At 44.4% G+C, this 13,508-nt stretch overlaps 1 protein-coding gene across 1 annotated transcript; it reads left to right on the top strand.

Moving 5' to 3' along the window:
- The first annotated feature begins 11,852 nt into the window (after window positions 1-11,852).
- On the top strand, window positions 11,853-12,916 carry LOC147972271 (transcription factor bHLH14-like). The gene has a single exon (XM_087523010.1). It carries the CDS (start codon window positions 11,910-11,912, stop codon window positions 12,735-12,737), a length of 828 nt encoding a protein of 275 aa, XP_087379136.1. The 5' UTR covers window positions 11,853-11,909; the 3' UTR covers window positions 12,738-12,916.
- The last annotated feature ends 592 nt before the right edge of the window (window positions 12,917-13,508 follow it).

Raw genomic sequence — 13,508 nt, 5'->3', positions numbered from 1 at the left:
TATTATCAATCAAATTATACAAAGACATATCATTAGGATCAGAAGAAACACTTTTATTAGCAAATAATTTCATAAGTTCATCCATCTTTCCACTCAAAACATTAATTTCTTCTATCGCATGCACTTTCTTGTTAGTAGATCTTTCAGTGTGCCATTGAGAATAATTAACCATAATATTATCTAGGATTTTAGTAGCTTCTACTAAAGTGATTTACATAAAAGTGCCTCCCGCGGCCGAATCTAAAAGAATTCTAGAAGCAAAATTCAATCCGGCATAAATTTTTTGTATAATCATCGACAAATTTAAACCATGCATAGGGAAATTACGTATCATTAATTTCATTCTCTCCCAAGCTTGTGCAACATGTTCATGATCAAGTTGCTTAAAATTCATAATATCGTTTCTAAGAGAGATGATCTTAGCGGGAGGAAAATACTTAGAGATAAAAGCATCTTTGCACTTATTCCACGAATCAATACTATTTTTAGGCAAAGACGAAAACCAAGCTTTAGCACGATCTCTAAGCGAAAAAAGAAATAGCTTCAAATTAACAATATCATTGTCCACATCTTTCTTCTTTTGCATATCACACAAATCAACGAAGCTATTTAGATGGGTAGTGGCATCTTTAATAGGAAGGCCGGAAAACGGATCTTTCATGACAAGATTCAGCAAGGCAGCATTAATTTCACAAGATTCAGCATCGGTAAGAGGAGCAATCGGAGTGCTAATAAAATCATTGTTGTTGGTATTGGTAAAGTCACACAATTTATTGTTATCTTGAGCCATCGTGACAAGCAAGCAATCCAACACACAAGAAAACGAGGAACTGGTAAAAAAAGAGGAAAATAGAGAAAGAGAGGGAGGATACAGAGAGAGAGAGGGCGAATAAAACGGCAAGGGTGAAGTGGGGGAGAGGAAAACGAGAGGCAAATGGCAAATAATGTAATGCGGGAGATAAGGGTTTTTGATGGGTACTTGGTATGTTGACTTTTGCGTAGACCTCCCAGGCAATGGCGCCAGAAATGGCTCGTTGTCGGGATTCAAATCTTGACTTGACTTGGCGCGAATCTTCCCGGCAACGGCGCCAGAAATCCTTCTTGCTACCTCTTGAGCACTTGCGTTGGTTTTCCCTTGAAGAGGAAAGGGTGGTGCAGCAAAGTAGCGTAAGTATTTCCCTCGGTTTTTGAGAACCAAGGTATCAATCCAGTAGGACGCTACGCGCGAGTCCCTCGCACCTACACAAAACAAATAAATCCTCGCAACCAACGCGATAAGGGGTTGTCAATCCCTACACGGTCACTTACGAGGGTGAGATCTGATAGATATGATAAGATAATATTTTTGGTATTTTTATGATAAAGATGCAAAGTAAAATAAAAGGCAATGAAAATAACTAAGTATTGGAAGATTAATATGATGAAGATAGACCTGGGGGCCATAGGTTTCACTACTGGCTTCTCTCAAGAGCATAAGTATTTTACGGTGGGTGAACAAATTACTGTTGAGTAATTGACAGAATTGAGCATAGTTATGAGAATATCTAGGTACGATCATGTATATAGGCATCACGTCCGAGACAAGTAGACCGACTCCTGCCTGCATCTATGACTATTACTCCACACATAGACCGCTATCCAGCATGCATCTAGAGTATTAAGTTCAAGAGAACAGAGTAACATTTTAAGCAAGATGACATGATGTAGAGGGATAAATTCATGCAATATGATAAAAAAAACCCATCTTGTTATCCTCGATGGCAATAATACAATACGTGCCTTGCTGCCCCTACGGTCACTGGGAAAGGACACCGCAAGATTGAACCCAAAGCTAAGCACTTCTCCCATTGCAAGAAAGATCAATCTAGTAGGCCAAACCAAACTGATAATTCAAAGAGACTTGCAAAGATAACCAATCATACATAAAATAATTCAGAGAAAATTCAAATATTGTTCATAGATAAACTTGATCATAAATCCACAATTCATCGGTCCCAACAAACACACCGCAAAAGAAGATTACATCAAATAGATATCCACAATAGAGGTGGAGAACTTTGTGTTGAGATCCAAAAAGAGAGAAGAAGCCATCTAGCTAATAACTATGGACCCGAAGGTCTAAAGTAAACTACTCAAACTTCATCGGAGAGGCTATGGTGTTGATGTAGAAGCCCTCCGTGATCGATGCCCCTTCCGGCGGAGCTCTGGAACAGGCCCCAAGATGGGATCTCGTGGATACAGAAAGTTACGGCGGTGGAATTAGGGTTTTGGCTCCGTATCTGATCGTTTGGGGGTACGTAGGTATATATAGGAGGAAGAAGTACGTCGGTGGAGCAACAGGGGGCCCACGAGGGTGGAGGGCGCGCCTGGGGGGAGGCACGCCCCCTACCTCGTGGCCTCCCTATTGGTTGCTTGACGTAGGGTCCAAGTCTCTTGGATCATGTTCGGTGAGAAAATCACGTTCCCGAAGGTTTCATTCCGTTTGGACTCCGTTTGATATTCCTTTTCTTCGAAACCCTAAAATAGGCAAAAAAAACAACAATTCTGGGTTGGGCCTCCGGTTAATAGGTTAGTCCCAAAAATAATATAAAAGTGGATAATAAATCCCAATAATGTCCAAAACAGAATATAATATAGCATGGAGCAATCAAAAATTATAGATACGTTGGAGATTTATCACATACTGTCAAATGTCATTCCTACAGCTGGCTTCAAGTTCTCATCGCATTTGGGTGTACATGATGAACTCTAAAAATTACAACACCCATTAGTCATACAAGTTAGTAATTGTTAGAGGCATTTGAAAAAGTTGTGGTGATAATGATACTCACACAAACTGGGAGGTCTGTGGCTCTTTTTTTGGGTGTCCGGAAGCTTTCCAAATTGTTGGGGGAGGACGTATTTCAATATCATGGCGTACTCCATAGCAATTATGGTTTTGAAAAACCAAATTACCACCAAGCTAAGAAAAGTAACCATGGCATTAGCATGATCAGTTCATATCAATGGAGGAAGAAAATAAACCAGAAAAAAAATCATTGCTTACCGTGGAGGACTCGTGCTACTGGACGGCACCACCAGAGGGTCTGGACTGACAGCCGATGGAGTGATCGCGCTGCTGGATGAGGCCAACGAAGGAGGGGGGATCATGGTCGATGTCGCGCTCGCGCTGCTGTATCGGGCCAACGAAGGACGGGGGATCATGGCCACCGGAGCGCTCGTGCTACAGGACAGGGCCGACAGTGGCCTAACGATCACGAGCGCCGAAGCGCTCACGCTGCTGGACGGTGCCGACGGAGGACTAGCACTAGTGTACATGGCCGATGGAGAGCTAGGGCACATGGCGATCTGCACATGGCGAGACTCCATGGCGGCCTCCAAGTCATAGTCCATTCGCCGCCGCCAAGGTGCCCTCAAGTGGGTCGAGATTCGTTTTGCTTTTTTTTCTTGTTCGCTAAATCTCTCACAAAACACAACGTAATAACGGGGGTTATGTGCAAAACAATTGTTAGGTGGATGGTTATATTCCCACCTCTAATATCTACTGTACGTCCTCGATCCGATGGACTAGGATGATAGTTTCACATTTTACTGATCAAGCGTTTTCACTTGATACTTCACCTAAATATATGTTTATTTACTTTACTAACAACCAAAATTTTTCTTTATAGGCATGGCTTCGTCCGGTTCCAAGACGAGGCCCCCGTGTGCTAACCTCGAGGACATGTCGGACAAGTGTTAGACGCCAAGTTGGATAAGGTGAAGGACAAAGATATGAGGTGAAGGACAAGTGGTAGACGCCAAGCTGGTGTGGAGATGTTTGCAAAGTTAAGGTATCCACCGACCGCAAGAAATCATGGACAGAAGGAAGAAGATATTTTGTTTGTCCCAACTATGCCTATGATCGTCCTCGTCCAACTCACGCCTATGATGTAACGCCGGTAAGTTGTTAAAGTTCAAATAGTATTCAACCATTGCTTCAACTTGAACCAGTCTTACTAATGACCAAGTTTGTTCTTCTACCTAAGTAGTCGTTGCCTCCACTTTGTATGTACTACACATGGATAGATCAAGATGTGCCAGAAGATGTTAAAAAAGATCAACATCAAGATTGTCTAAGGAGGCAGCGGTTATTTGAAGAAGCATTTCAGAGATGCTTGGATGAAGAGCATCGTGAAAAGGAGAAGATGGAGAGAAAGAAGCGTGAGGAGGAGAGGGCACGCAAGGAGAAGATTGCTCGTGAAGAGGAGAGAGCAAGAAGGCTAGCAAGGGCTCGTGAAGCCCAAGAGGGTGATGAGGAATGCGACAAAAAAGGAAAATGGCCTCGTGTGACCCAATAAGGCCTTCGTTTTGAGAAACTTGTCATGAACTATGCCTTCGATTCAATAAACTTGTCATGAACTATGCCTTGATTTGAGAAACCTGTGATGAACTATGTCTTCGATTTATGAAACTTGTGATGAACTATGTATTTTATTTGCAAGTCATGAACTATGTCGTAGCCTTGATTTGCAAGTCATGATCAATGTCATGAACTAAATTTGCTGTGATGTTGTTGTGACTTGTTTGGCCTGTCTGAAATGCTGAAAATGATGAAAAAACAGAGAAAACTCTTCTTTGCACCCCTACCGCTAGACCCCTTGGCGGTAGGATATGAAGACCTACCGCCAGACATCTTGGCGGTAGGGTGCCGCACTATTATGTGACGGGATCGCTCCCCTGTTCTACGGTAGGGTTGGCCACCCTACCGCTAGGATCCATGGCAGTAAGGTGGCCACATGTACTGTGACATATTCAGCTCCATTTTCTGCGGTAGGGTGGTCACCCTACCGCCGAGGTTCATGGCGGTAGGGTGGCTGTATGTTCTGTGACCATTTTCGGCACATTTTTTACGATAGGGTTGGTCACCCTGCCGCTGTGGTTCATGGCGGTAGGGTTGGTCTCCCAACCTGCCACTTCCCTCGCCTGTTCTGTGACAAATTCAGCCCATTTTTAGGTGGTAGGGTTGGTCAGCCTACCGCCATGGTTGATGGCGGTAGGGTGGCCACCCAACCTACCACTTCCCTCGCCTTTCTTTTTTTTCCCTTTGGACTTTGCCTTTCTTTTTTAGCCATACAATGTAATGACAACGGAAATGACTTAGAGCATTTGTCCAAATACCGAATATTCAATCAACATAAAGTTCAATCGACATTATCAAATACCACGTAAATGCATAAATAACATCACAACATCAAGTTCATTACATCAAGTTCCATCTACCAAATTTAACTGACTTAGAGCATTGGTTCAAATGTCGTATATTCAAATTACAAGTGTTCTACACCGGGAAATAGCTCCTGAACATTTTCAAATGACATCTACCCGGAAAGGAGCCCCTAATTAATAAGACGGAAAGTAGGCCCTAATCACCTTAATACGTTCGATTTGTTCCGCACGCTTTTGATTAGGCTTCGGTTCATACTTGGTAGAACCTGCCCAATGGATTATCGAACCCTTTGTCTCAAGGAACAAGGCCCATCGAGCATGTCGGTTTGGATTCTCCGACACTCCTTGTTTGATTGCCCATCGAATGATCTGCCCGGGCTTGGCCATATCCACCTCCTCGAATTCATCAATGCTTACGGAGAACCCTACCTCCATTGCCAAAGTCCATCTAGACTCATCTTCCTTCTCCTGCAACTCTTTAACTATCTTCCATTTTCCTTTCTTGAGCTCTTCAGGGAACTCACAGAACACATACTTGTTGAAATCGCTCATAGCCGTATTTGTCTCTTCACAATTCTTAACCTAATTTTGAAGCTCCCTTAGCATCCTACAGCATCGTTCTCCTTCACACTTCTCATATGCTATCTTCACCGCTAGGGTCCTGTTTTCCATGCTACATGAAATGGAACAAACAAAAACATAAATGAAATGATACATGACAAACACATAGCATAACTTATTTAGAATGACCTAATACAGAAAGTTCTCACTGGTTCAAATGACATAGGTTACATAAATGATAAGGGTACATGCCATTACAATCCAAATGACACTACAACACGACATCTTTGCCGTACAGCCCGGGGTTGCAACAAATGACATCATTTCTTTCATGGACCCAAGCCCAACAAGATGCCCGACTAGGTATCGCCGATGATGGTTGCCTAAATAGCAGTCAATGATCTGGCCAGGGTTTTTTATGTCCATCTCATGCACTTCATCCCTTGTTCCGCACAATGCAATTTGCCTTGCAAAAGCACGTCTATAAAATTTCTCTTCCTTCTTGAGATTGCTTATGTTTTTTCTTTTTAGCTTGGTATAACTTAACTTTGTCATCGTCGCACTTGGACACATAATACCTTGAAAATTCTCTACAAGCCGCATTCAACGCATCGACGGCTTCGACATCTTTTGCTCAATGACTGCACGTTCATGCTTCGCCGCCGCCTCCACAGAACTCTCAACAAAGATGATCGATCCCATCCTACAAGTCGAGGGATTACTATAACGGTCATCCAAGGAAAAAATCCTAACCGTCTCTTGACAAAAACTACCACCCTATGACTAGATCGAGCTACAATTCAAGAGGTAACAACTATAACGCTTGTCATAAGCATTTACTTAAACATAACCCTAACCATAACCTTAACCCTAGCCATAACATTAAACCTAACCCTAAATGACAGTTCTTAGTACCCAAACAATGCTAGTCACACAATACATTGTCAAAGCACAAACATTACCCTAAATGCATCATATACATTGATTTCACCACAACAAAACCATGAACTAGGGTTTCCAACAAAATGAGCAAAATGCATGATTTCAACCAACCAAATGAAGGGGGTGGGAGAGGTACCTCGGGTGATGCAAATGCCCCGGATCCACTGGACAAATCTCAAGCAATAGAGGGGGATCTAGTGCGTGCTTTGGTGGGGGAGATGAGGGGAGAGAGCTTCAGCTCGAAAGGGGGAGAATGGGAATGGGGGTGAATGAGTGGGTGAGGGAGCACAGCCCCCACCTCGCACAACCTTATCCAAGACCCTACTGCCAGGGTCCCCGGCGGTAGGATGTTAAAGCCTACTGCTTGCGTCTGCGGTGGTAGGTGCCTTCGCCACGTCAGCGGCCGTTAACGGCCAGATGCCATCAAGGGCACCTACCGCCAGGTGGTGGGGCGGTAGCCTGTGTAACGCTACCGCCAGGGTAGGCGGCGGTAGCAAAGAGGTCAAATATCAAAAAAAATCCGGACCAGGATCAGATGCTACTAAACTACGTGAAAAGGGTCAAAACACGAAATTTTACCCCTGCGTGCTCCTGCTGCAAGCTGCCGAATGCGGGGTTGTTTGATTTCTAGCCACATTTTGTCATACCTCACCTTAGGCAAGTTTGACCAAGTTAGGTGGGTGTTTGGTTCTAGCCACACCTAAGACAAGATTTTTTTAATGGGAAGTGAACCCCACATGTCATAGACACAAAAAGTGTGGCAAAATTCCCTTAGGCAAGCCAAAGTGTGGCTAACAATTTGAACAATTCAAATTAGGCTAGTGTGGCAAAATAATATGACAGTATATGACAAATATAGTCACAATCCAACCAGCCCCTGCATGCCATCGCCTACAACTTGCAAGTTGAGACTGCTGCATGCGTGATGTGTCGTCCGGTCGTTTCCCGCAGGTGACATGAGTAAATCCGTCGCCATACGTGCACGGGGCAAAATTGACAAATTTGACCTATGGATGAAATCAAATCACAGAATGAACTGCCCGTGTCAGGCGTCACACAAAAAGGTTAGCCACATAAAATTGTTTCACAGGCAGTTCATTATGTGATTTGATTTCGTCCGCAGATCAAATTTATCAAATTTGCCCGTGCACCGACCATGACCAATGAGAGAGCATGTTGGCAGCTGGCCCAGCGGAGAAAGGTCAGAGAGAGAAGCTATCGCTGCTGCATGCAGCCATATGTGAGTCCATTTTCTTATTTTGTCGGACGTGACTAATTAAAGTTGTTTTTTAAATGACTAATTAAAGTTGTTAGCATGCTGCTAATAGATGTCAGATATTTGGAATAGACAGAGAGCTGACCTTTCCACCTTACATAGGCGCTAGGGGTTCGGTAGGGCCATATACGGTGCATACATGCATGCTCCCTGCACCGCCCAAACACGTGAAGCACACACGTCACATGCCCAAATGTATATGCCAAAAATAACAAATCGTGGTCATTTTGGATACATGCACATGCCCGGTAACACCATTTAGTACATGCGTACATATGCACAAATGATAGTTCCAAAAGGAAACAGCAAAAGGAAACAGTCTTATGCGTATGATTCACTCGCTTCACACGTGTCATATATAATGCCTACAATATTGTCCGGCACGCCGTTATTCATATGAAAACTGTATGTGTAAACGAAAAGGAATAATAACGGGGATGTAGTCCTGTTCAGTTAGGGCATCTAGCCGAACTCTCAAAATGGTTAACATTCTCTTTTGAGGAATTAAGACCTAGACGAACTCTTAGCTAGTTTAGTTGCTCAAATGATTGAAGAGAAGTCAGCGAAAAGTGCCTGCAGCTCCCGGTCTCCATTGCTCTTGGTATTTAAATTTTTTGAAAAACACACTTTTCTTGCTAAAAAAATCCTAAATCAAGTACGTGGATACATACACACATTCCTAAGGCCTGGTAAAAAGCTAAAAAAGAAATACTTTGTATTTTCAGAAATATAAAAAGCAGAAATTTCTGACATAAATGGGATCCATTTTCTCCTATATACTGTCAGATTTTTTTTCTACAGCTCAAAACAAAGCGAGATTTCTACCAAAACTTGCCACGGGCATTTGGAATGTGAATATGTATCCCCGGGAAAAATTTCAGTTTTTTTAAACTTCAAAAACACAAATTTCAAAATGTTAAATATAGGGAGCAGTGGAGCTCGGGTGTTGCAATCCCTCTCTCAGGAAAAACTTCCCTCGTCTGGTTGTCTCTTTCCCCAGCTCGGTCGCCTCCATGCCGGGCTGATGGCGTTGCCTTCATCGAAGTGTCTTACGCCGCCTCGGGAGCTCCTAATGGGATGTTCTCCTGCTCTAGGCACCCACATCTTGCTGCTCCACCGACTGCCTGCAGATCCTCATCAGCGGCTCGGTTGGGCTCAGTCGTCGCTCAACAACTCATCAGGCCGCCTCTGTCGCTCATAAAACACAGTGCCTGCTAACGGTTGGTGCTGCGCTAGGTCTCCTTGATGGAGAAACATCCTGGATGGGTCTACTTCTAGTGTGAAAATGTCAAAATAAATGAAATATTTGTTGGGGCGGTCTTTGTCTCAAACAATGTGAGCTCAACGTTGGCTTAATATTGCGCAAAAGGGTTGCAATTTTTGGTACTGGGAAAAAATACATTGATCTATTGACCGAGAGAGGTCTATTGGATGTTGGTGCACTAGTTACTAGAGATGATATTAAAGAGAACGCGATGGCCAAATATCTTCATGAGGAGGCAAAGAAGAAGCAAATGTGTAGGCCAGAGAAGGAGAGTGGATTTTTGGAGCTCGAGCTCCATGGAGCTTGTTTTTTAAAATTATAAAAAACATACTTTTTTAGTTTAAAAAATTCTTGAAAATATACACATGAACATAGAGATGTATACTACATTCGTGTAAATTTCTTGATTAAATATGCTGTGGTGAGCCTTGCACACAAATACAAAATTATAGACTTTTATATTGAATAGTGCATGAGCTAGAAATACATGATTTTTTGTAGCTTTAATCAAAGAATATCTCATTATAAAAATTCACAGATATGGAGTATACATCACTAGGTTCATGTGTATTTTTTATGATTTTCTTGAAAACTTTCAAATATGTTTTTTTTTCAAAAAATGAGCTCCATGTAGCTCGAGCTCTAGCAGGCATTTCTGACAGAGTAGGGAAAAAGTGTTGACAATGAACATAAGAAGATGGAGAAATTGTTGATTGAACTCGTAGTAGCAATTAAGGAAGCTATGTTTTTGTTGAGGTGTGTAGCTATTCTTGTCATTTGTTTTGGTTTAGTCCTCCTTGTGTGGAACTGGTGAACTGTATGCCCAAAATGTCAGTTTATAATGTATTTTTCATTGATCTTAAGGCGAGTGAATCTAAATCGATTGCCTAAATACATGTGTTAAAATATTGAGGAGTTAAGTTTTAAGAGTTCGGCTAGGAATCACTTTTGATTTAACTCCTCGAGATTGTGGTGTTAATATTTGAAGGGGCGTTTCAAGGGCTAAATTTTAGGGGTTCAGCTAGACATGCCTTTAGATCCACATTTGTCCTCTTCCCTCCATGTCCATTCTCTCCTTCCCTATCGATGACACTAGCTCGTCGACTCATCGTACATGCTACCACGCATCTGTTGACATCAGCTGTCAACTGTCCCTATATATACCTAAGGTGTGTAAAATGGTGTTATCTTAGAGTGCCACATAGGATAAATATTGTGACGTGCAAGAAAGTGAAACTATAAAAGGCTTGCTTTCTCTTATTTAAGAGATATTTAGGTATATCTACTTCTGAGAGTAGGAGATAACTCCTTATCCATCATATTTTTAATGTCATCTCCAAATTACATGGCAAACTTAAGATAAAATTACCATACCAACCATTATACAATATATTAGGGGGCAATAATTCTTCTCTAACTTACAAAGAGTGTCCACCAATATCTTAACCTCTAGCCTCCATCGACTCTTTCACGCACATCGACTTTCGCTCACTTCACAAAACCTCTTATATTCCCTGCTTCGCTGAGTGAAAGATATTGTCAAAGAGCTCAAAACACTTGAAAACCCCATGTCAGCAATTGTATTTAGAGTCTTCATGCAAATTCTCAGGCATAATAGCAAGGGTGCTTGTATGTGATAACGCCTCTCAAAGAACATTTCTTCACATAAACAGACATCATCGAAGAAGAGACGAACATGAAATCAAGTTAATACATGTGCGCATGCGAAATTAACATATTTTTGTCATTACTAATTACTTGTTTTCTATATGTGTATATATGTTAATTATAGTTTATTTATCACTACAACATCCTTGTGTGTGCTCTCATTTAATTTGCTCTTCGATATCTAGAAATTAAGTTATATATGCGAAAACACTCTTATAAAGGGACTGGCTAGGGGTCAGTCGCTTGAAAAAACAGTTTTGTGCCGAATTGACTTTTGCTGTTATATCTAAACCATTGCAATAAGATCCAATGGATCTTGCACTGTCTTCTAGCTCGGGCTAGTATGCATTGTTTCTCTTTTTCTCTGACAGCTGTCGATCCAGCCCAGGCCAAACCACTTGCCTCCACCGTCTGCGGTCGGCTATGCTCTCGCGACCACCTCACCGCCCTATCCTCCCATCGACCTTCCTCACCACGGTGCTTGTCGTCGCCCCCAGGCATCCCTCTAAACCAGCGAACCTGCATCGTCAAGTGTCGAACTCACCTCCGCCTACCACGGCTCATTCCTGGCCGAGGCCTTGCCGGCATCGCGTGCTTCCTTCTCACCCACTCGACTGACCCAAATTCAAAATTCGCGCAACTTACTTCAAGCAAAACTGTCTTATAAATGACTACGTCTTCTATTCTCTCCGCCTCATAATATAAGAGTGTCTTTGACACTAGTGCAGTGTAAAAAACGTTTTTATATAATGGGACCGAGGGAGTAGTAGTTAGCTAGAGACAAATTTCCAATCCGAAACTAACGGACATGTTTTTCGCGGGAGGAATGCAAATCGGAAAGGGCATCTACCTTTAACGTGACACATCATTTAAGCGAGGTCTTAACCGCAAATGTGTCACCACTCACCAGTACAAAAGACGCCCACATCCCGCTAATTGCGCACTTCGAGCTCTTCACTTAGCAGAGCGACACGCAGGTACGCGCCGGCCATGGACGAGCCTCTATCCCCGTACGCCCCTTTCTTCCCGTCATCGCCGCCTTCCCAGTTCTCCACCGCCGAGGGGCACCACCACCAGGTCTTCGAGCTCGCCTCCTGCGCGGTCCCCGAGCAATGGCTGGTCGGCGACACCGTCGTGCCGGCCAAGAACGAGGATGGAGATTACGTGTGGCCTGCGGAGAGCTCCTCGCTGTCCCGGGACTCCGAGCTTCCGGGGGAGAGCCTGCAGGCATCGACGACGAAGCGGCGTGGGTGGAAGCCCGGGCCGCGGCCTGAGGGCCCCACCGTCAGCCACGTGGAGGCCGAGAGGCAGCGCCGTGACAAGCTGAATCGCCGGTTCTGCGACCTCCGCGCCGCCGTGCCCAGTGTGTCCCGCATGGACAAGGCTTCCCTCCTCGCCGACGCCGTTGTCTACATCACCGACCTGCGGTCCCGCGTCGCGCGGCTCGAGGAAGAGGGTCGGCAGGCGGCCGCCGCGAGGTGGGAGGCGTCGAACGCGTCCGCTTCATCGTCCTGGGGCGGCCACGCCGGGGCTTCCCTGCACCACCTGGCCGGTGACGATGTGGTGGAGGTGCGGATGGTTGGGAAGGACGCGGCGGCGGTGCGCGTGACGAACTCGGGACGAGCCCCGCACGCGCCGGCGCGGCTGATGAGCGCGCTCCGGTCGCTAGAGCTGCAGGTACAGCACGCGTGCGTGAACCGCCTGGAGGGCATGACGGTGCAGGATGTCGTCGTCGACGTGCCCGCTGCCCTACAGGACGACGACGACGACGGCGCCCTCGAGTCCGCGCTGGTCCAGAGGCTACGTTACACAGCCTAGTAGCGCTACATAGAGCCTAGAGCAGCGGTGCCCTATGTTTTCGCACGTACACACCCACCGTTGACCGTTCCGGAGTACTACAACGGTTTATCTGCTGTCCTGCTTATTCTCCATGGAATAAATCAAACGACGAATGTATTCGTACTAATTTAGCTACATTTCAGTCAGCTAACTTTTTATTTTTGGGTTAATCGATTTTCTGTTCACTGAATTGTGATTTGAGATATGTGCTTTTTTTTTTGTTTCGTTTTTGCTGGTGAGTTGGGCCTCGTGTAGTGGATTGAACCCTTATTTTGGTCGGTTGATTGTGCTTTGTTGGGCTCAGTACTGGAATTTTCACATACGCCGGGTGTAATGCTCTTCGCCGAGTGCAAAAACACGGACACTCGGTAAAGTTTGCTTTGCCGAGTGTCAGTCTCGGCAAACCCAACTTCACGGTAAACTGCCATTTTTGCCGTCACTGCCTCACGGCAAAGAGGCACCGCACGGCAAACCCTGCAGACCCGAGAGCCGCTCATGGCAAAGAGGAGCCACGTGGCATGCCCGTCCGCAACAGACGGCTCCGTCAGTTACTGCGTACTTTACCGAGAGCCGTAGTTCGACACTCGGCAAAGCATATGCAACATCCTAATTTCTTTTTTTGGGTGTGTTCTTTCTAATTGACATGTGGTCCTACTGGTCACATTTATCAGTAAAAGTTTCAAATAACTTGCTAAATATTTTTGAAAAAAATGACGATATCTTTGCCGAGAGCAGCTCTCGATCGGCAAT

Source organism: Triticum urartu, chromosome 5A, assembly GCF_056163025.1.
Source record: "Triticum urartu cultivar PI428250 chromosome 5A, HENAU_Tu73, whole genome shotgun sequence".
In the NCBI taxonomy this organism is placed as follows: Eukaryota; Viridiplantae; Streptophyta; class Magnoliopsida; order Poales; family Poaceae; genus Triticum; species Triticum urartu.
This window is presented reverse-complemented; position numbering and strand designations above follow the sequence as displayed.

Coding starts and splice junctions, on each gene's coding strand:
- LOC147972271 (XM_087523010.1), top strand. CDS start 11,910: ATGGACGAGCCTCTATCCCCGTACGCCCCTTTCTTCCCGTCATCGCCG.